This window comes from Scleropages formosus, chromosome 18 (assembly GCF_900964775.1).
Source record: "Scleropages formosus chromosome 18, fSclFor1.1, whole genome shotgun sequence".
NCBI lineage: Eukaryota > Metazoa > Chordata > Actinopteri > Osteoglossiformes > Osteoglossidae > Scleropages > Scleropages formosus.
Window position 1 is genome coordinate 15,476,148 of NC_041823.1, and position 23,964 is coordinate 15,500,111.

The 23,964-nt window shown below is 41.1% G+C and overlaps 1 protein-coding gene across 10 annotated transcripts in view; it reads right to left on the reverse strand.

The window, feature by feature from the left end:
- The window catches only part of mef2d (myocyte enhancer factor 2d), a 48,153-nt gene that overhangs the window by 20,556 nt on the left and 3,633 nt on the right, over window positions 1–23,964 (reverse strand). For 6 of the 10 annotated variants that reach the window (XM_018739735.2, XM_018739733.2, XM_018739734.2 and 3 more), the window contains exons 2-4: window positions 8,269–8,564; window positions 5,148–5,351; window positions 76–213 (exon numbers count right to left, since the gene is read on the reverse strand). In XM_018739735.2, the coding sequence (XP_018595251.1) occupies window positions 76–213; window positions 5,148–5,351; window positions 8,269–8,322 (396 nt within the window). In that variant the 5' untranslated portion in view covers window positions 8,323–8,564. The remainder of the gene's footprint in view (window positions 1–75; window positions 214–5,147; window positions 5,352–8,268; window positions 8,565–23,964) is intronic. The other 4 variants (XM_018739732.2, XM_029259882.1, XM_029259881.1 and 1 more) reach the window with 1 other exon arrangement.

The window sequence follows — 23,964 nt, forward strand, 5'->3', positions numbered from 1 at the left end:
AAAAGAAACAGAAAGACAGAAAGAGAGAGGAGAAATTAGAGGTGGAGAGGGTAGGAGAAAAGGCAAGGTACTCACGCCGTATCGTTTGAAAAGGACGTCCAGGTCCTCATTTGGCTTGCGGTACTTGTCGTCATTCAGTGGGCTTTGGTCGATGGAGTCCTCTCCATCAGGCTCCGGACTGTTGCAGCCATTAAAGCCTTTCTTTCGTAAGGTCTGAATGGTTTCGAAGAGGGGGGGGGGTCACAGGTTTACAGAGCAACGGTTTGCTGGCAGACATTTACTTTATCTGTCAAGAAACTATGGTCCACAATTATTCTTTTCACACACACATTTTCTGAACTGCTTGTCCCATACGGGGTAGCGGGGAACCGGAGCCAACCCGGCAACACAGGGCGTAAGGCCAGAGGGGGAGGGGACACACCCAGGACGGGACGCCAGTCCGTCGCAAGGCACCCCAAGCGGGACTTGAACCTCAGACTCACTGGAGAGCAGGACCTGGTCCAACCCACTGCGCCACCGCACCCCCTTATTCTTTTCATTCAAGTGAAAATTTAAATTGCCTACATAATCTGTTAAATCCTTCCAAGGCAGGCAGATCACCTTAACTAAACAGAAGCAGAGGACACTCAAAAAAGCAAGCTAGAGTCCCCCAGAAACTGATGCATTTGCACTCATAGAAAGTGATCAAAGCACAGCTGACACATAGCAACAAAAAACACCCCTTTGTCCCATTTCATACAGAAGAGTGGGGGAACTGAAAAAAGAACAGTACTGGCTTCACTGCAGACCTTGGCCTCCACTTTTCATTTCTGCTGGCCCCAATTAGCTGTACTGAGACTACTATGCTGATGAGGTGTGCAGAACCACTTGCTTGCCACTTGGCAAACATACAACTAAAGTCTGAAATATTCAAGCCATATACGGTTAACTGTGTCATCGGCTAAACTGATTCCAATAAAAATGTGCTCAGAGTAAGAGGGAAACCTTTCCATTTAAATATTAACTATTGCAATGACAAATTACTAAAATGTTAAAATATCCTTCTCTTCAACCACCCCACTCATTCTACAATATTCTAAAAAGGATTAAACACATCTCTTATGCATTTATTCATCTGACAGCTTCCAGTGCTCTGCTAATACATCCAAACTAATGCCAAAGAAGAGTTTTAGGCTGGTATAGTACAAGATCAATTATAGAGTGCAGTCATAACGTTTCAATTCTCGGTGAACTGAGAATAAAGGGGCCACGCAGATCACACTCAGTGTGAAATTAGCAAGTGACTACTGTATAATTAGATTAAAAACACTGCATTTAACTGGCATCCCTTTGATACACAGCACAAAGACACTTTAATTGATGAGGACAAGCTGGAACTGAAAACACTGGTGCTCTAAACATAATGAAAAGACAGCATTTACAAGGGTCAACATAAATTTGCTACAGATGTGCTAAAAGTGTCTGAAAAGAACAAAAATCCAGGGTTAAACCTTTTCTTATGTTCCATGGTGAACCAAACAGAATCTGATTTATTAACCATTTATTTCTGAAAGATTATTCTTTGTAAAGCATCTACTTCATCCAGGACATTTCCTTTGTCAAAGTGTCCAGATAAACTTGACTTTGGAAATAGTTTCTTTACCTAAGGGAATATGTTACTCCATAAACAGGTGTTCATGCATATTAAAAAAATAACAGGAAGAACACCAAAGTTCTCTCATGCACTTGTTGGTAGAAGAAAATGATACCATCACACTAACATCAGTGTTACTGTAATGTGACTCACTTGGAGTTTTACTACCACTTCCTTCTGTACTGAATTATGACCATTTGAGGGAATAGCTGTGTACACCCAGTGCAGTTCCACCCAGTCTAAATCCAGGCATGATTGGTACACATTGATGAAAGAAAGACACAGGAATCACAGAAGGAAAAGAAACCTTTTTCCTTCCACTTGTGACTGTAAAAGTGACAGCCTGTACCAGAAGACACCTGACAGTAGATAGATTCGTCTCTCCACTGACTCCATCTGTTCACCTATGACTGCAGGCCTCTCACTGTTAGCAAACTTCTCCAAGTACTGCCTCTATTGTGCTGCCAGAGAGCAATATTCCTGCTGAGTAGGTGTGGATCTGCTCTGCCCATTCCATGTGTCCATCTCTCCCTGATCTACCATGTCCCACCTTTTGCTGCCTCACTTTTTACACACACACACACACACACACACACACACACACACACACACACACTTCACTTTGAGACACCTTTGATTGCAAGAGGCACTCTAGGTGTTGGTGCATCTTTGTGTGGGAAAAGTAACACTACAGGAAACCAAAAAAGCAAATAATGAGAAAAAATTTATAACTAGTGATTTATTTAAGCTATCACATTAATTTGCAATATAATTAAAGGAGAAAGATTAAATGAAAAAAATAAAGTGAAACATTTTACTCTATTTACACATCAGCTGACATAACTGAATTGCAGCAATATACCAACAATTCTAAGACTCCTCTCATTTTTTTTTTTTTTAAATCCTAGAATAAAGGAAATATGGTCTAAATTTACCCTAAATTCACCTATATCACAAGTTAAAACATACAAAGAGTACTAATACACCTTCGCATCCTTTCATGAAGTGTCACATGTTTTTACCCAGTCTTGCCTCCACCACCAGCTGCCTACAAAACGAGAACCTATTTGAGAGCAAGGATAACATTTAAGAGATTGAGTTACTGTAATACTGGCTAAATACAATGATTTAACTGGATTGCAAGGAACCATAGCACAAAACGTGAGGACACGCATAAGATCTAGTCAGGTCATCCCAGGACCATGTGAGACACCTCTCAGGAGCAGAGCTCGGATTAGAACGGAGGGATCTGACTGTCTTCAGGTTGTCTGAGAAACTCGCTTGACATGGCAAAGCAGGCTCAGCCCTCAGAAGCCTCATCAGAGTATCAGAGGAGATCTGCCCAGGAGAGATGCACAGTCCTGCAGTAGTGCTTTTTCCTTCCCACCAACTCTACCGTTACATGCAAGGAGGGAAGGCTAAAAGTGCTTCATGTTTAAATGATCGACATGTTACAGTCTTAAAAAGGCTTCAGCTTTGATCTGTCCAGGGACTTTTACCCAGAAGTATTATTTATGCATGGTGCATGAATCCCCTTTCCACAACCTAAGACCCAGGTAATGACAGAATCTGTAAAATCCTTGTCACCTAAGATACTGTTGGGCAGAGAAAAATCTGAGCTTCTTAAAAATGCCATCTTTTTTCTTAATAAACTCCTTCTCAATCCACATCCCTGTTCTCAGCGTCTTTCCCTCTGTTTTTCTCCCTCTCCTGATTGGGATCTGCAGTCAAGCGGATTAACACATTCTGACAGAAGAATCATGCTGCCTACACTCACAGCACGTGCAGGATAGGGAGAAGGAATATGTTTGTGTGTATGCTCAAATGCATCTCTACACAGTTCCTGCATTGGTGGGAAGCAATGCCTCGCTGTGTGAAGATTAATTAGCTTATGGGCATATGTGCATGCGTGGTCTCACACCAAAGAGCATTTGCTTGGACAAACTCTGCTGGCAGAGAAACCAAACTGCGAATTACGTACCCACGTTAACATCTTCTCTCGGCCCACTCAATAAAAAACATTTTGCTTCCTTTGCATTGAATCTAGTTTATCAGTGTGTTCAGGGTTCACATGCAGGGGAGGGTTAATCCGAAAAGTGCGCCAAGGTTGCTGGGCCAGGGATCCAAGCCGCCTCCATCAGTCCTTGGCCTTCTGTGGAGGGAAATCCCTAAATCGGCCTGGCTTCAGAGCTGCTCCCTTTCACAAGGAGCGATTCTCAGCAGCTTTGACTTTCACAAGAGGTCGGCTCACGGGCTGCTGCAGCAGCACACAGAAGGTTCCGTCAGACTTGTGCTAATGTGTCCAAGAACAGGTGACTGCCATCACCTCGGCACAAAAAACACATAGGCAGACACGCGAGCAGATGCACACACACAGAGCCATAACTCAAGAGTCAACAGCAACTCCTGCTGCTACCAGGGTTTCTACCACTCTCCCACTATGAAATATGTCCAGTGTATTACACCACTGTCATCTTCTAGAATGAACAGCCTAATCCTGACAGAGACAGGAGCGCCACATGAAACACATTGTGGTTTTTTTTTTTTTTTTAAACTAGTCCTTCACATAGAAGAATATCTCTGACTAAATCACAGCAGGGAGATTAATTCACACCAAATATGTGCATATTGTACATCTGTATGCAGTATGTATGAATATTAAATCTATTAAGTTGTTATAATACTGCATCGACCCTTCTTTAGTTTTCAAACCAAGAAATATCTGAGAGAAAGCTGGTAAGATATTTGTGCTGAATAATAACCAGTAATTAACCACAGCCAGACTTGCTTAGTTAATTTTAATGCCTTTTTTCTAGTATAAATGATACAAACACGAACATAATATAGAAACGTAGGAGAGATTACATGCTATCTGGAATATCCTTTTCTAAACAGTCATGCTGACTCTGCCCTCAACATGTGAAACATCTTAGAGCAGGCAAAGAAAGGCACCAGGAGTGTGAGCTCTAGCCCTGCCTACTAGACAAAGGGGGAGGTGCCAGTGGGTCCAGCTCTCTGCTCCTGTCATCCCACCACCCTCTGGGCTCCCAGCCAGCTGCCAAAAGGCACAAGTGAGACACTGATCTAGCTAAGGTGATGCAGCCTTCTGTCCTCAGCAGAAGTACACCACCAGCAATTCCTCATTTCCCTCAACGTGAAATTACCCACTATATAGCTGGCCAGTACTAGGAGCTACTCAAACTACAAAACTTGTGAACAGAATGGTTGCATGTACTACGTTACACTTGTAGCCAAAACAGACATGGCTCTGCTACTCCAGATACACCCTAAGTCCCTTCCAACACTAGATGTAGATGCTTCCAATCTTAACAACTGCACTGGGAGGAGATCAATGATATCAACAGCTTTTACAGTTTAATGACATTTCGTCTCTGCAGTGGTACAAGTTACGGTTGATAAGATCCATTATCCTGCAGGTACAGAATCTAATTTGCAAACAAACACACAAAGAAAAGACCCACTTGTGGTGGTGTAAGGAGAAGAGTCTTCATACCTCAATGATATCAGCATTGGTCCGGCTCTCATGTGGCTCATTGTACTCTGTATACTTGAGCAGCACCTTGTCCATGTCTGTGCTGGCATACTGAAAGAGCTTGTTGGTGTGGTTGAAGATGATGAGGGCAATCTCGCAGTCACACAGAACACTCAACTCATACGCTTTCTTCATGAGACCAAACTTGCGCTTGGTGAACGTCACCTGGTGCAGGTGTAGGCAGGCAGAGAAGGGGAGGGGGAAAGGCCAAGGAAAAAAAGTTGTGTGAGGAAATTTATGAAAAAGTTTGAACAATTAATTAAAAAGGAGAGAAAATGACATGTTGAAATAAAGAGAACAGAAACAAAAGATAGGGCAAATGTAATGAGCAGAGCTATAATAAAGTTAGCTATGAGAAAAATTAATTCAATTCCATTGCATAAGAAGGTATAAAACACTGACAGGGATATTGTAACAATTCAATGGCTGCAGTTTTTCCTCATAAAAATAAGGTGAGCAGTATAATTTCATCATGTTTGTAGGCAGACACAGATCAAGGGTGAAAAAGGTGTCAGTTCTGGGACTTTCATTCTTTACATAATTTTTTTTTTCTTTTCTCTGAAGAATTTCAGGCACAGCATGCATCTTTGCAGCTGGGAGAACATGGTGAGCAATGTGGCATGTTTCTCTGGTCTTTTCTGCACAGAGAGGCACATGAGATCAGAGCAGGAATCCTAAAACAAAAAAATAAAGAAAAACACGGCTGCGGTGGCAGTTTCCACGGCGTCATCACTCCCCTTGCTAATTGCTGCGTGCTCGGCATGTCGCACAGACAGAGCTCCTCGGAGCGGAAGACAGCCCTGCTCGATCCCCGCTACGCCCCCTCCCTCCCCTCCTTTTCCTCGCTCACTGCTCCCTGCCGCCACAAATCAAATTATTTCGGGGTCGTTTCCATGGGCAACCGCCTACGAGACACCCTGCTCCCGCCCCCTCTCCCTGTATAAACACGCAAACGTGTGCGCACAGAGAAACGCACACGCAGAGGAGAAAGCAGGACACAATCTCTGAAATCACAGAGGAAAATGGAAAGTAACAGCAAATGAACAAGGAAAACAGTTTAGGAGCTGACAAAAGACAAGAAGGTTTGCATTGATGCAATACCACAAACTCTAACAGTAAAATGTGACAGAAAAAAAATCCATTTTTATCATAACAAACCACAGGAATTCTTGGTGTGGAACATTAGTGTATTACTGTTCTTATGATACCTCTTTGTGAATATCTACAACAAGCAAGCAAAAACTGCACGTTTCAATTAAAAAAAGGCTGCAACTGGTCTGGTCTTTTTTTAGCAGAATATTAGGCCCTTTACACCTCAGTCTTCCTCCATCAAAGTACAGATGAGTGATATCCCTGATGAGCGATAGGCTCTTACTCAAGAGCTCTGCACACCTGGCTACAATGAGCTCTGATCATTTTTCTTTAAGTCATGCTCTTGTCTAATTAAGGCATTTGTGCTGAGCTGAAAAGTAGCATTGGGGAAATTAATTAAAGATAAATATCAAGAAGGAATTACACGGAGGGGAGGACATGCATGGCGGAGAAGCCGTATAATATGATAAAGAAAGTAATCAGAATCTTGGCCTCTCTGGTAATGGAGGGATTAAACAAGCACAGGGGTGCATGCTGTCTTTATGGAGCAGCTGGGCTCCCCAAGAAAATACCCAGGGAGAGTGTGTGGCGGGACTAGAGGCAATGACCCTGTACGCATCGACTCCCACTTGGGAAGACCGCAAAGGCATTATTCAGCAGGGGGTCTCTGAACACCCACTCCCAGAGATTCAGTCTTAGTCTGAACAATGAGACAGCGGAGAATTTAAATGCTGTTTGTTCAAGCATTACAGGCACCTACTATAAGAGGAACATAGGCACTGTTCTGACTTCTAAATTAACTACAGTACATACTGTATTGTCCTCCATTTATACATGACACATTCTTTCATGTTTCACAGAGGACTTGTCAGCATAACATTTAAATGGGAATACATTTTTGGTTAATGAATGGTGCATAGTTAACCTCAACCCAGACTATTAACTTGTAACTAGGAGTAACTGGAATTACAACCGCAAGGCAACAAGTGGCACAGCAGCTACTGTCATAACTTTCGGTGCAATCGGAAGGTCCCAGAATTGAATTTCTGCTACGACTTTAGTACCCTTGATCAAATTGTTTACCATCAGCTGATATTCTAACAACTGCTCACTTCTATAAACAAGTAAGTCGTTGTACCTACACTGTACAAACCTAACTTCAAGAGACCTCGGACAAAGTTATCTGCTAAATAACAGTAAAAATAATTATTTTCCTTTCCAAAATAGCACAAAGCATAATGAAGGCACATGAAAGAAGCAAGGCAGATTAAGCAATCCATACCAAGTATTCACATCAGCAAAACTTGCTAAGCTAACAGCTCCCAACATACTCCAGCAGCTACCCAAAGCTTGTCTTGTGTAGGAGTACCACCTGATTGCCGGGACAACAAGGGGTTTCAGTTTCTTTTTTCATTTCGCAACCTTCTTTGTTCAAGGGTATTCAGGTTTACACTATCTGTCATTCTACATTCCACTTTTGAAGATCAGTAGAGATGAAACAATGAAAGATAACTTTAAAAACAACAAAACCTACAGTGTCACAAGTTGAAATATATGTTCTAAAGAAAAAGTCTGAGTACATCTAGAGACGGACAATACATGTGTGGTGCAAACTAGACAGAAGAATGAAAGCAAAGCCAAATACATGGCCTACATCTCCAGTAATTGCTGTGAAAGGGCTGGGATGATATTTCAGCTCATTTCCTACTAAAACTTGTTAATAAAATGCTTGCTCAAATAAATAAATAAAAATAAAATTCCCCTGCAAAGCTGTGCTCTCAAATTTTTGACTAGTACCAGAAACATTAAATGTTATTTGGTCATATGGTGTGTACTTTACATAACAGGACAAACTACAAGGCATCATGAATGTAACTGGAATCCTTTTGGACTATTCTTTCAATAATATTCCTCTTCAGACTCCTCCCCCCGGTGACAATAACCCATTCTCACACATACAAGCATACAACCCACGGGTGTATCTGTTCACCTGCTTGTTGCGCTCATCTGTGATCCGCTGAATCTGAATCTTTTTTCTGCCCATGCTTCCTGTGCAGCGGGGAGGTGGAGGTGGTCGACAGGTCGGTGGTGTGTGTGAGAGTTTGTGGCTGGACAGAAATGCTTTCTTCTGTCCCCCTGTCTGGAGGGGCTGCTTGAGAAGTTTTTATACTCCAGAGGTGAAATAAAGGGGGAAACCAAGAAGGTGTGGTGGCTAGGCGTTTACTTCATGGCCTGAGGAGCTGGCCACTCGTTTGGTCTTCTCCATGTATGGGTTCCTCCGTGCTACTGGTGAAATAAACAGCAAGAAAGCAAAGAGAAGGAAACAAAAATCAGCATTAATATCAGCATTCATACATTAAAAGGTTGTACACAGATGAAATGCACACATCAAATATAGTGCATTTTGCCCAGAGTAAGAGCAAGGTTGGAATTCATCGTGGAACTTTCATTAGGACTTTTGGCCCACTGACAGACCTCCTTACATTAGGACTGCTTGGCTACTACTGCACATCAATACATCACTCATCCTTGACAAATCCTATTTTGTGAAAAAGCCCAGACTCATGTATGAACTTTAATTTGGTAGCAAAATGAATGCTTATTCCTTTTTTACCTTTAGCTAAAGGACAGTGTGCCCAGTCATTGCATAAAAGGCAAGTGCAGATGAAGGCAGAAAAAGAGTGACAGACATCTCGCCAACCAAGTGGGTTAGTTGAATGAGGCTGTGGTAGCAAGCAGTCAACTTTGTCAACTTACGGGAAGGGCTTCATAATGGAAAGCATTAACTTGAATAAACAGAGGGAGGCTGGTGCTTTGACAACAGAAATGCCAATGATTATTAGCAAAATTGTAATCCAGCTGACCTGCCCACTCACCTTGCTTAGACAGGTAGCTTTTTTTGAACCCCTTACATTAGATTAGAATGGCAAGTGTTATTACTAAGAACCTGCCTATTGCAGAGCTACAGTAGGCCAGATCCTATACTGGAAGCATAGAGCACGAGCTACGGTACACACACCCTGGATGAGACGCACATGCACGCACGCACAAATTTCCCAATTTAACTGAAGCACATCTTTGGACTGTGAGAGGAAACCCAAACAAATCTGAGAACATGCAAACTGTGCACAAGCTTAGCCACATTCAGCCTCATGTCCAACTGCACAGCCCAAGAGCTGTGAAGCATGTGCTGCACCACCATACCACCTCCCTTACATATCTGTCCACATATATAAAACATCGGTGGCACAAACAATGAGATCCAAACAGTGTCTAATACCTTTTTAGGATTTTTTTTGGTTTTTGTAAAGAGTAAAAGAACCAGCATTATTTGCAAAACTATAAATATCTGCTTTTCATCTTTGTTTTCTTTCCTCAATTCACATGCATGTAATCAGATTTTGACCAATGAAACAAGCAAAACTCAACCTCATTCAGAGTTGCATGACTGAGACAGTACTCTTTCACCCTCATAAAACATCCTTACAAGCATGTTCCCACTGACCACTCCTTTCTAATGCACTTGTTTCTCTGAGGACAAGTGTGAATCCTGAACACAGTCAAATTGGTCATCAAACCAAACATCATACATAACAGATTACACTTATTATCTGTTCTTGGAAGCAGATCATTGTATGTATGCAACCTGCAGGTTTAATATCCACATATAACTTCAGTTTCATCACAGTGGGTACTGTGAGGTGTCATGGTTGGAGAATTTGTGTATATGGTGATTGAAACACTGTAGACTCCATTTCTAGGTGGCTGATGGAATTCCTAGCCAATTAAGTAAAACAATGCTACAGCAATGAGATTTTGAATAATAACCATGATTTGGCAAAAGATACACTGATGCTTTCAGAACAACTTGGTAACATGTCCACATCCTAAACCACCATGCTAATGCCTGCTTTTTTCAGTTGTACTAAGTGAAAAATGGGTAATGAGACTCCTTCCAGACCTGTATTCCATATCTGCTATTCTGTTTTTTTAATGAATAAAAAATAAATGCATAAGTTTAGATCACTTTTCATAACATTTGATGATTATGATGATGATGACGATGATAATAATAATAAAATAAAATTAAAACTTTCAGCTGGGCACTCCTGTGGCTCTCTGTCACCAAGAGCAACCTGTCACTGGGATTTGTTGTCTGTGCCAATCTATACGGCACACCAATCTATAGCACAGACAGTGTGGTATACTGCGTGGGCTATATGGGCTATGGGAAAGCAGCATGTAAAAAGCTGCATTATTGGCAGAGTTAAGCAGACAGCAGGCCTTTGCCCTTCATGGCTGAGGCCCATGTCCCCACTACACAGCACAACAAGCTGAGTCACAGGCTACAGCCTCAGTGTTTGGCACTGTATTCCAGCAGTGTGAGTGGACCAGTGCGAGCCTAGGGAAAAAGGCTTCAGGCACACTTTAAACTGTGTTCAGGAGAAGCAGCAGCATGAACAACTGTCATCAATCAGTATTGAGACATGGTACATCTCTTTTTCTTAACTATCAGTAAAGCATGCTGTTCTATGACAAGGAAACTACTACCCTCAAAAAAAAAAAAAAAATACAAAGTTGGATAAGTATTCAAAGATAAGTATCTGGCTGCCATTCTTTACTCTTCTTCCTCTCAATCAATCAATCAATAAAACTTTGTCACATCATCATCAACATAACATGCAGAGAAGAGTGAAAATCTTTAGTGCAGCTCCAAAAAATGCAGTATTAACTCACCTCATCTAAAGCCATTAAACAAGATGAAAATTAGTCAGAGGTCTTTCACATAAACAGAAGCTTCAAGCCAAAACACACAATGAGATAGCAGGGACTCTCTCTGCAGGGACAGGAGGGAGGTGAGAGCCCCTTTGTACACAAACACAGATACAAGGTGTCCCTGTAGAGGCCTCCTACTCATTATTAAAATGGGTAGCTGCACAAGAGCTGCCTAGTCCAGAGGATCATTTCCTTCAGTGGTGCTCCACTGTAAAAGCTCCTACCTGCCTCACATCACACAGAGGAACCAACAGCTGAAGAGCAGAGATGGCAGTAACATGAAGGAACCATGCAATTAGTGACCCCAAGAAGACATCACTCAAGAACACAAACATTCAAAACCTCAGCGAGTGTAGTTGTGAACATCTGTCACCTGCTCCATAGGAGGTCAGGTTTGACTGTTCAGTCTGAATTACTTGCACTGTAGACAGTTTGATTAGAACAGCAGTGCAGCTCTGATGGACTATTGTGAGCGGCTGACCCGGCACTAACTAATCTCTGAGTCACAGGCTGCCTCCGTTAACTGGCATATATGGTAGTCAGTATTGGACAGAGCCTTCTTATACCCTAGTCTCCTCCGTGGACAAAAGTCGTATGTTTGGGGGATTAAATTTGAATTTACAACTGTGCTTTCTTTTTTGCAAAACTCACTGGAGGATTTTATAAGGAGAAATCAAAAGAATAAATTGTAGCCTTTCTAACTAATAATGAGAAAACAAATAGAAAAATAATATGGATCATAGGCAGCGCTGCTGCACTGATTCCAGATGAAGGGTCTGATTTTCCTTCACTACATGCTACACAGACCCAAAAAAAGGTTACATGGGGACAATGCCATGCAAAACGTGAGTCTACAGTATATCTACTAAGAAGCCATAACAGACTTTGGAACAGAAGGATCATTGATCTCCAAAGCCAACTGTGCTCCACACGCAGCCAGTAGTATCACAGGAAAACACTAGGGTCCTGGAGGCTGGAAGAGGATATCCTGGCTTTTCCTGTGGAGATCCCTACAGTAGACTGCACTGGAGACATCCTTTCCTTACTATAGGCGATCTGGATGCCTGCACCTGAGCACAGTTTCTACACAGGTGCTTTCAGAAGATGCTTCTTGCTAAACCCTGGCTTGATGGTCATACGCAGGTCTATTAAACTAGGAACGATGAACATTCTTGTATTGATGACGGTGGAAGAGGACCCACCCCTGTTTAACAGTTACCATTAAAGAAAAGAAACAGGATGCATCAAATTCAGCAGGTTAGATTCTATAACACTTAGCTACAGTTAAGCCTTGCTTGAACAACAGAATTACACACAACTGCTACCATAGAGGCTAATTTGTCAAGTTACAAATTAGAGGCTGATTACTCAAGATATGCATTTGGGCACAACGAATTTCTCCTTAGAGGAGGATGACATGCTGGATATCGTCACACTGAAGTTATCCTCACAGGCAAGGAACCAGTGCTGTACCCCAACCACCAATGACAAATCTAAGGAGTATAAAGATCTCTGTTTTGATTTAACTTTTCTAGACTAGGGACTGCATGAGAGTGACCCTGTAGGAGGCACCAGGCAGTGCATGATGGATGGCTGCCTAGGTCTTCCACAGAGTCGTGGAGTTGTGAGATGAAATTGATCCCTCAGGCCACAGGTGTCTTGGGTGGGGTGCCGCAGTGCAAGGTCAGTGCTCTGGAGGTCAGAACTCAGCTTCCCTCCATACTACTGAGCTAGCAAGTTCTAGACAAGAGCACACAGCAAAAGAATTCTGTGTCAAAGCAAGACACACAATCATGTTTGGAGACACCCCAAAATATAGAAGTTACACCACCTTTCTTCAGAGGCAAAGGGAACATGTTTATCTGAAGCATGAAACAGCAGCAGACAACAGGGAACTGTCTCATGATGAGACCAACCGTTTGCTGTGGACACCAACAACATGTCACTCATCACTGTGACGATGCAGTCTTAACAGGTCACAGCACAGTGACTACACACTGGATGCCAGCCTGGCCATCAAATGGAGCCATGCCTTTCCATATGTAGTCTGTTCACCTGAAGCGGCAAAGAGCCAGTCCCAGGTATAGTCAGCCAGTCTCAGATTTGTCATCCCAAATCAGATAAAAACAAAACATCAAAGCAGTTAGTACAGCATTTTGAATGCCCACTGAAATATGTACACCCTTAATTGGGGGGGGGCAGAAACACACAAACAAGGCTTAACAAGCACAAATGGTATCATTAAACATTGTTCATTCATCATTGCTTTTCTTCAGATTCAACTCACAACTGGGCTACTTCACACTATAGCAGATCAGCCAGAACTCCAAGATTATCACCACTTACTCCACAGCAGGGAGAAGACATTTCCAAGGAGCACCACAAAAGTACCTGTACCACTGCATTCAGAAAATGTTAAATGACTAACTTATCAAAAATTAAAAACAGTTATTTTGATAATCAAAGCAATATAATAAAATAAAAATTCTGGACCATCATAGACTTTCAAAAATCTAATTAATGATGTAAAATAAGACTTCAGTTGGCATATAAGTCAGCCAGCCTTCCTTTGCCTGAAACAAATTCAAACAAAGCCATTGCTGAGAATGACATAATGAAGTTTCCCATTTAACAGCTTCTGACTACAACTGAGGCTGAGTACTTTTCTAGAAATAACATGTTTATGCGCAGCTGTAACAACATTATCGTTCCTGTAAAGTCTTCTAATGCGGGCTTTCCACAAAATAAAATAAGAGCAATGTCTGGTGTATAGCTGATTATATATCTTCATTTGAATTTTAAGAACTGGAACTGCAAGAATGTGAAACAACTCATGTTATTCTGAAAAACTGTAAAATAAGGGTGAACAAGTACAGAGGGAAACCTACCTAAGGTAAGTGCTTCACCCCAGACTCCAGGTATTGCAAATGTGATCTCACCTATATCTGCATTATTAAAAGCTAATGAGAAATAACACTGAAGCAATAATCCACACTAAAAAGAGACGAAGTGTTGCCATACTGTTATGAGATAAAATCAACCCTTACTGAATCAATGCCAAATTCCATTCAGGCTGTTATCACCAAGCCCTATAATTATATAAAATATACATTACTTAATGACCACAGAGCTGAAATAACTATTACACTATTTGGCTCAGTCTGGTTCCCCGTGACCCCGTATGGGACAAGCGGTTCTTAAAATGTGTGTGTGTGTGTGTGTGTGTGTGTGTGTATAGAGGAAGAGGCTTGCTCATAACACAGATACTGAAACGTAAGTAAACATGCAACAAAGAAAGTCTGACGACAGCTTCCTTACCTTCATGTTCAGAGAAATAATCAAAAAACTCAATCCATAGCCACCATTCTGCCAGTCCCCTTCACATACGTGAATTTCAGTTTAACTACATATTTCAGCATAACATCAAGGTGAAGGTTTTTTTTCTTACCCTTACTGTGCAGAAAGTATAAACAGTTTACTTTGAGAAACTAAGGAGCTCTGAAAACTTGCTAGATCCAAACACGTGATCCACCTTGAACCCACTAAAGCTCAGACTTATCCTAAGTTGAAACCAAAGGGATATACCATGACACAGAAGGACTTACTACAGCTGTCACCACTGACTGACTCCTTTGACTGTTCAGAGACCTGACAGTCACTTCCTGTATTCTTCCTCCATGCCTTCCTCTCCTAATTAGTCTTCAGCAACTGGCTCCAATTCATCAACATCTACAGGAGGAATTCACAAAGGCTAGTAGTATGTAAGAGGTACCAGCATGAGAAACTTGAGTGTGTGTATGCGTTTGAGGCAGTTTGTCAGATGGTTGACACCCTCACACGTTTTTACATTCTCTTTGCAATTTGCAAGCTGTAATAAGTGCAACAGCAGCTGTTTGCAGACCTTTTGTTTGAAACTCCCCTCCACAAAACTGCTTAACAACTGTGGTAGTGTCAACCTGGAAGACTGGAGCTTCTCCGGTGTACTACATTACGCGCTAGGGGCACATCACAGATTCTTTTTCTGCAAACTAGAAACAAGAAACAGAAGAATGACTGAACTGTGAAGGCTCATGTGCTGAGAGAAGACCTCTTTCACCTAAAGCGTCTGGCACTAACACCCGGCTGGGAATATAGCCAGTCAATATGATCTACTGAACGGCATAACAGGCAAAACGTATGACTGTTCAACTTACTGAGGGAATATCAGACTCTGACATGCAGTAAGCTTCTATGAGTATACAAAATCTGAACCACATCAAAGGTTAAATTACATGAAGCAATAAGTATTTACTGTCTTAATACAAATCAAGGGTTTTTGTGCTGTGTTCCACTCTGTAGGACATCTGTCTCTTGGAAGAAAAAAAAATGTAAGGACTCTAAAATGCCACACATGGACATTAAAAAAAAGAAGTCTGCTGCCACAACAAACAATTTGTAAGGTACTAATCAAGCTGTGTTATGCAGGTTTGGAGCACCTCCCCCCACGGTTGCTCGCTTGCTCGCTGCAGCGTGCTCCTCAGGATTCTCCTCGCAGCACAGATTGTGCTGGACCACTGCCGGGCTTTTCTTCCTGCGACAGATCGGAGCACTGAATGCGTGTGCTGAGGGGTGAGGGTGTGGGGAAAAGGGCATGAAGACAACACAGCAGGAACAAACGTGTGATAACCAACTTCTCCTTCTTTCTCTTTTATAGCTGCCCTCATCTTTCAGCTGATGACATCTTTCCATCAAGTCAACAAGCAGTCTCTTGGTTTTGGACAACGTGTTGAAAGTGGGATGAAGTACAGTTGATAAGGATAGGCATTAATGAATGGGAAAATTCAACCAAATCCACTGAAATTAAAGTAATCCCACTCAAAGGAAAGCCACACAATTCAAACAAAAAGTACCATATTTTAAAATACAGCATAAGCAATCTGAAAGAATCAGTAGGTGGATCTCAAAATGCAGACACTTTTGACGAAAGTAATGCAGACTAATTGAAGGACTAACTGGCAAATTATTATTTTTTAAAATTTTGCTCAATTTTTTCCCCCAACTACTTCATTAGTGTTAGTGAATATTTCTGCATTTAAACCACTTTTGTACAATTGCTAATTTGATTTAAGACAACTGATTTGCATAATGTAACATTTCAAACAAAGGATGCTTATACAATGGAGCATTTGTAAATCAGGCAACTCGGAAACTAATTTTGGAAGTACTAACTGAGTTTGTCTTTCTTATGCCCCTCACAGCCCACAATGTCAGAGACACAGAGACATTAGCATTCTCCACAGGAAATTGCAATTTTTTTCTGGCATGTTATTACAAACACATTACCGTAGGGACAACCACAGGCCAGGCTGGTTCTGAACACGTCCTAGAAAATGCTGCAACCCTCTGTCACATGGTTCCAAGAACAATTCACTCAGTATAAGGTGTAAAAGGGGTACATCGGTTGAACCCGTAGCAAACTATTTCCCGATATTTCCAAACTGTGCAGAATCAACAAACTGCTGTAAAGCAAGTATAACTTATCTATTCACTAACCTTCTGATGACAGACAAAATTTTCCCTTACATTTTAACTTACTTGCATACAAAACACCAGTCGATGGAGGGCAAGCCTATCCTGAGTCAACTGTACTTGGCACGGGACAACGGGAGTCACTGCGGCCATCTGCACTCTGAACATCCCGTTCCTCCGTGTGCCAGCCCACAGACCGCAGCAGCTGTGCCTTTGGAGAGCTGGAGATGTGCAGGCCGTGAAAAGTAAGCCTAGCTCTAGAGTCAGTGCATGGTGCAGGGGAGCTTCAGCAGTTCATTTTCTCACTCTCGCACACACACGCGTGCACACGCTCTGTTTTCCTGTCTTTGAGGGAATTTCAAACCAACGCATTTAAATAAATAATTTCCACCCCACTTCAAAAACAGGAAGGTTGATGGAAAAAAAACCAGGAGGGGAAAAAAAAAAAAATAAAAAATCTGCTCTTGTTCAGCAGAGAGATCCCCATGTCGTCTGTTTTTGGTTTTTATTATCCTTGAGAGGACATTACTGAAGGTTTTGGAAAACAACACACATACCCCACCATTGCTTTTCTCCACTGTCACACTCACATCTGCTCATGAACAGCTGGCATGCTGAAGAAGCTTTGTAACAGATGACAGCCTACAGGTGTGGAAGTAAAATTACTGTACTACTTCCGGCTCACCTTCATCCACAATCCTCTGTGGAAACCCTCATGCAGAGGATGCGTTTCCCTCTGCCATGTGAGTAGTTTGTGACACAACATCTCCAGTTAATGCTGTGAAGAAGGAGGCCGCTGGCATCAATTATGTAAATACAAGAGGCTTTTCTCTAACCCTGCTCTTTGTTTTCGGTTGAATCACAGGCCAGATGGAAAACCATGTAAACCCAATTGTCTGCGTGGCTGATGGAACATTTTGAATCACCATCAGGCATATTTCCAACCACAAAATGAAAAAAGGTGCGACCTGGAGGACCTGCAGCCAGTAGCTTGCAATAACCAATGCCTGGTCCTGACAGCTGTGGAACGGCCCCTCCTGTAGAACTTTCCAGCATTTCCACGCTCACACACTTAGTAACACATTCCTGTCACCACTTCAGAATGGTAAAACCGCTTGTGACCAACTGACAGCACAATATAACACCACTATGGGGAATGAGACACACAATTTCTGGGTATGACCACCTTTAAATTTCACCGTTGGTTGGAATTTAATACAGATCTCTCTTTTCTGTCAATAACAGAACCGCTCTGGTAAATTAAATACAAGTTCCACAACTAGTCAAACCATAGGGGGGAAAAAACCCATTTTACTCTAAAGATAGCAACTACTTCAGCACATTTATATTATAAACATACTTTTGTTAACTTCTGAGCAAAATTATCATTTATTATACACTTTTAACCATAGTGATTTACAATGCCAGATCAGGTTTTGTATGCCAAGCAAGTTCTAATTACCCACTTATATAGACAGGCCATTTTGACTGTGGCAATTCAGGGTCTGCACCTTGCTCAGGAGTACAACAGAAAGAGCTGGGATTTGATCTGAGGACCTTCCCATTTTAAAGTGATGGCACTAAACACTAGGCTACAAATTGACCCAATTAGGCTACTACCCACTGGCATTCTAGTTAACACAACATGTGTTTTACAACTAACACTTGCAGCACTCTCAGAAGCTACTGTGTAATTTCAGAACAGCTAGAGTGACAAAAAATGCCCAGTAAACTTGGAAACAAGATTTTCTAGCATGGCATGTCTCAGAGAATAAAGAATGTGAACTGTATTTGCCACTCTTCTGACAGGCAGAACACCAAAGACAGGGAACACATTTGAAAGAAACCTCAAGTCAAAGGGTTTGCTTACAATATAAGAACAATTTAAGTAATATAAACACTAGTGATAATCCCCCAGAGAAGGAGAGGCTGGGAGAGGCTCAAATGCACTCTCTGACTCAGTCCGCAGTCTGTGGCAGCTGACCAGTGAAGACAGCGCATGAGGAATACATAAAGTGCAAGACAAGAATCAGGCAAAAGCAACAAAACAGAGTTTAAACTGTTATCATACACAAGTGATTTTTGTGACACTGTGTGAACATGATAGGCACAGACAAATGTAGCAGTTACACCATCAAAACGAGAACCTGGTTTTTGGTGTGAGAAGAGGCAATGGATAAGTTAGTTTAGGCAGGCAGTGTTTCTTTTGGGGATTTGTGTACCCTGCATCATTGCACACAGCTCTCTGACATTTGGGCCATGCTGAAATGAGACTGACTTCCCCGGATTGTCACATCTTCCCTGTTGGCGGTACTCCTGCTGATCTAGATCCCCAGTACCAGATTAATGTTCAGACATATAAAGTCATGCTTGCGAACACAAAACTGACCACAAACAGGAAGGTATTAAGTAGCTTTACTTCTCCCCGATCTCATAAGTGCATGATAAAAATTATTAAAAATGCAGACATTTAAGAAAAATCAAAAAGCCTTTTTGCAGCTACTTGAGTAATGTATACTGGTTGAAAAGCATCTGCTAAATGAATAAACATAAAGGTACATGCGTTCAGCAACTTTTTCAAAAGGACTGGTGACTTCCCAGCTGTCCCTAGCCTCCCAACTAATTTCCAACTTATATTTTCAACAATGCCAGCCAACAACAGTCCAGGTATAAAGAAAATGTCTCCAAAATACACAGACAGACACTGAAGAGTGCATATGGTCAGTTTCAGAGTAAAACAATACACTGAAACAGTCTACGCATTATGTTGAGATGACAAAAAAATAGATCAAAGATTTATGCAAAAAAAGTATGTGTGAGGAACATGACATCGTACATAAGAAACAGTGAGTGAAGAAAGCAAGAGGCTGATGAACAGCAGGAAAAAACAGTCCCTCAGATCAAAGAGAAGGAGAGAGGTTTGTGGCCAAGTGAGACCCCAAGGGGTGTATGGTTTCAGCTCCTGGCCCTGGCGGTTGCTGTTTCAGCTGTGCTGGGCCAGCAGCCAGCCTGCTCTCACGCCACCAAACCCTCCTTTCTTTCTGTGGCAAAGACCTTGCCCTGTGGCAGCACTTAAGATCCAAACTGTCTCTGTCCTCACCTGATGCAACCCCTAAAAAGACCCTTTTCCAAAAACAGCATATGATATCTGTGTTTCTGGTATAGCCTGACAAATTCAGTTCTCTTTAACAAATTAGGGTGAAACCTTTAGCTGTAAAGAGTCAAGGGAGGCCTGATCTGTTCTGGTACAGGAAAGGAGATAAGGGTAAGGGGAAACTAGGTTATCACAGGAGGTCTTGGAGGAAAGATAACCACTACTCTCTTCTTGCTTTGGGAACATGAAGACATGCACAAGGGCTGTCACATTTCATTATATATCAAACAAAATTTAACTGTGCTCAAATTAATAAAATATCAATTATGAGTAAATGTCTGCTGCAACAAAAATTAACAAAGGCATAGGCTCCTTTATAGTCTTGAGCTTTGTGAACCCTAATATACCACAAGCAGTTAGTGATTCAAAAGAATTAATCAAAGATATTCAACCCAAATTAGCTCAGTGGAACACTAACTGTGTAACCTAGGTACTGCCAGCTGGTAACACACTGAAGTTAGCTACCCTCGAATTAGAACACATAGCCCATCTTAAATCCAAATGTGTGACTGATGGAACTCCCAAGTTAATTCCAAAATTTCAGAAACTAATTGTAGGAACTCTTGTCAATAGATGACACTAAGAGGAAAAATGCCAATGTTGTGCTACCCTTTGGGGAAGTGTGGGGTTTATGGCCAAACACTGAAGCCCACAGTTGAACCATGTCATCTGCCAACACTAATCCTAGATGCGTAGATATCTGACACGTATTTAGGTGATACAGACCACATGTAAAACCACTTGAAGAAATAAATGATAACCAGCTTCAGGGAACGACAATGCTTTTTAAAATAAGATAATTATCAGAAACAACGAGTACAATTCTTAAAGAAGACAGCCGTAAAGACTGATAAATGTTCAGACTAAATATAAGGGGAAAAATTGTCTTATGGTTTTTAGTACCTATATTTAATACTATTTAAAAATGTCTTGAAACATATGTTCCTATGTGTATGATAATCCCAGATATAAATAATGTGGAATAGCAATTCAGAATTTATATTTCTCTTTTTTCCCTAAAATCCTCCAATAATGAGGTCAAGCCATAATTCTGTTTCCCCCCACATGGTGGATATTTTAAGCTTTTTTTCCCCCTTTTGGGATCGTTAGAGGCGGACAGGACAAATTTAGTCTGCTGATGTGTATATTTTTAGTGAAACGCAGCATTTAGTGAATGAAGGAGCACCGCCTATTACTGGTTTCACGTCATGTGCCAACTCAAGCTGGCAGGCAAAAATTAAACTAGCAGTTGCAGTTTTATCCATTTAGAAAGCAAAATGCAGCAAACAACTGCAATTTTCACCCACTGTTAAAGGGTCGCAAGAATTCCTGTGGTTTTTCTAAAGATGCATTGCTGGAGAGTAATGAGAATTGTGCTGTTTCACACCATGCTTCAGAATTGTACGCAGCATGTTTCAGTCAGTCCCTTCAAAGGTGTAACAAGCTAAAGACCTAAAGTATATATCTATATCTAATTAAAAAAAAAACACAAGTAGAGGGTCTCTTACTATTGATACAACAAACTGGTCAGGTCTAACCAGATGCAGACTGCACTTCCCCTTTAAGCATGGAGCAGCTGCCGCTGTAAAGACACAGCAGGAGCAAAACACTCAATGCTGACTGATTTGACCAGTTCAGCTCAAAACAACTTCTCTTATGATCTGGACAGACTGAGGATCCATAATAAAAGTAGAGGCAAAAAGAAAACAAAGAACAATATGCTAAATGAGGTATTACAGTCACCCCTTCACATTCATGAGGATTAGGAGCGGAAGACCCCCATGCATGTGAAAATTTGCAAATACTACTTGGGCCACCCTAACCTCAACCCACAACAGTGTACTAGCCTGACAGATAACATAAAAAGTCTATTTATTACCAATTTCTAAACAAATAGTGCTGTAAAGTGCACTTGGCATGTCAAAATGTTCTCTTAGGAACACTTTCAGAAGCACTGAGAGCACTGCGTTTTGGACCCATTATCAAAAATGCAAAATTAACAGCACTGAAAAGTTAAAGAGTTACTGTGAGACACGCAAGATTCCACAGTCAGAAACACAGCAAGCACGTGAGTGAGGCTGGTTGCCGAGACAAAGATGCGCAGCACACCCAGGCCAAGACACAGACTCCAGAGTTTTTTTTTTTTTAAACCGAAAATAAATTTTAATATTAAATATATAGTATGCACCTACACTAGCAAATACTGAATACATATATGATTTTATGTGATACAAATCATTTTCAATATTGTTTATATATTTTTGGCTTATGCGTCATCTGCAAGTTTCTGTGATCTTTTAGCAAGCTCCAAAAATATTCCCATTTAATTGTTCAAGACTAACTCGAATAACTGAAACCGTAAATGTCAAAATTGCAAATCTGGAGGGACGGCTGTACTTGCTTTCTGATATTTAGTCTTCCAATACAAAATATATTGTTATTCAACCAACTCAAATCCTAATGTAGTTTCAATGCTTAACTTTCAAGTAACAATAAAATTGTGATCTACCTCAGTTCACAGAAGAAAAAAAGGAATACAAGAATACTAGATGTTTTGTGTTTCTAAGTATTCCAAAGTACTATTTCAGGTATTTACGCATTTACAGTTGAAGGAAGTATTAAAAAAAATACACCAGTACAAGTCCATTAAACTCACACTGAAAATTGTAAGGTCAAACAAATACACAGAATCGATGACTGTCTTTGTATGTACACTGCTCTACAGCATCTAGACATACCACGGTGAAGGTGTTCTCAGCTAAGAAAGTTCATTACTCAAAATCGGAGACATTAACCTGCTCTGGATTCTCTTATGCTAACTCTGCCGAACCTCCCGGCTATTTGCTATTTTAATGACCAGATTTTAAGTAACATCCCTCACCCTCCAACATTTGTGCACATTCCTGTACAGCAGATGGCCAACAATTCAATGTATCTGCATATTCTCTGCATCTATTGTAACTAAGTTATAGCTTAACAGAGATGTGTAAATGCAGTGGTTGCTACCATGTATACTGATGCTCTAGCCCTCTCCACATCTACATGCTTTTTCATCACAATAGCAGCACTGATATGCAGAACCAAATCTTTCCGCATTTCTCCAGCAAGTTTGGTCACAGCCAAAGAGAACAGCAGCCATGTGAAAGCCCCGCAATAGCTGTGAACAGCTGTGGGCTGCAGCATAGTGCTTGGTGCCACCTTTGGAGTCTAAGGACCCCAGCTTAAAAACCACCTCATATTGCAGCACCCTTCAACAAGATACCTGTAAAAACTGCACATCAGATTTTCAATACACAAGGAACAGCCTAAACATACTTCAGTCACCAGTAGATTCACTGCAAGGCTCTAGTAATGTCTTCAAATCACCACAGTGCTTACACTGGCATCTAAGCATCAATATGTGTTTTACCTACTGATTCTTTTATGTACTGATGACACCCGACACTTGAAGGTACTGATTTTTAAGATGCTTTGAAAAAGTTCCATACCCAGTCAGGGAAAATCATCAGGGTCACAGATATGATTTTTGCTTGCTTCTTAGCTAGATTTACCATTACATTTAATTATTTTCCCAATAAATCCATTTGCACAGAACTATTTTCAAACTGTTGAGAGAAAAAAAAAAAATGTTTCTTAATTTTTTTTACTCTCAGCAACCACCGTGAAATAAACAGCTGCAATATTCCTAAATAAATTCCTAAATAAAAGGAACACTGGTTATCTCTGAGACACAGATGTATTGACTGGTCTCCATGGAGCCTGTGCTAACCCCTCCTCCGTAGGTCTTTCTGCAGACACCCAGAGAGCTCCTGAAAACAGTCATACAGATGAAGACATTCAGAAACCTGGGTTCTTACCAGAGAATAACACATTTCTTCAATGTGGATAAAGAAAGTCACAAGAGAGTTGAAGATTAAACTTTTGACAAAGAATATATGGAGGGCATAAAGCTAACAACTGCCTAGTAGTACCACCATAAATACTATCATAAATCCATTTCTAGTAAATCTAGCACGCCATCATTTCTCTCAATTGACAGGCTAACAGCACAGGTTTTGAAAGACCTGGAGTCAAGCATGAACTAACATTGATGCAAAAGATGAATTGCTTATGTTATATTCAAAAAACAGAGTTTGAATCCATTGTATTGAAGCAAAGAAGGACTTGGTATCATAAAAGTAACTCCCAAAAACAAAGGCTAAATAACCAAAGTAAATGGTCAAAAAAACATGCTAAATTATTTGACAA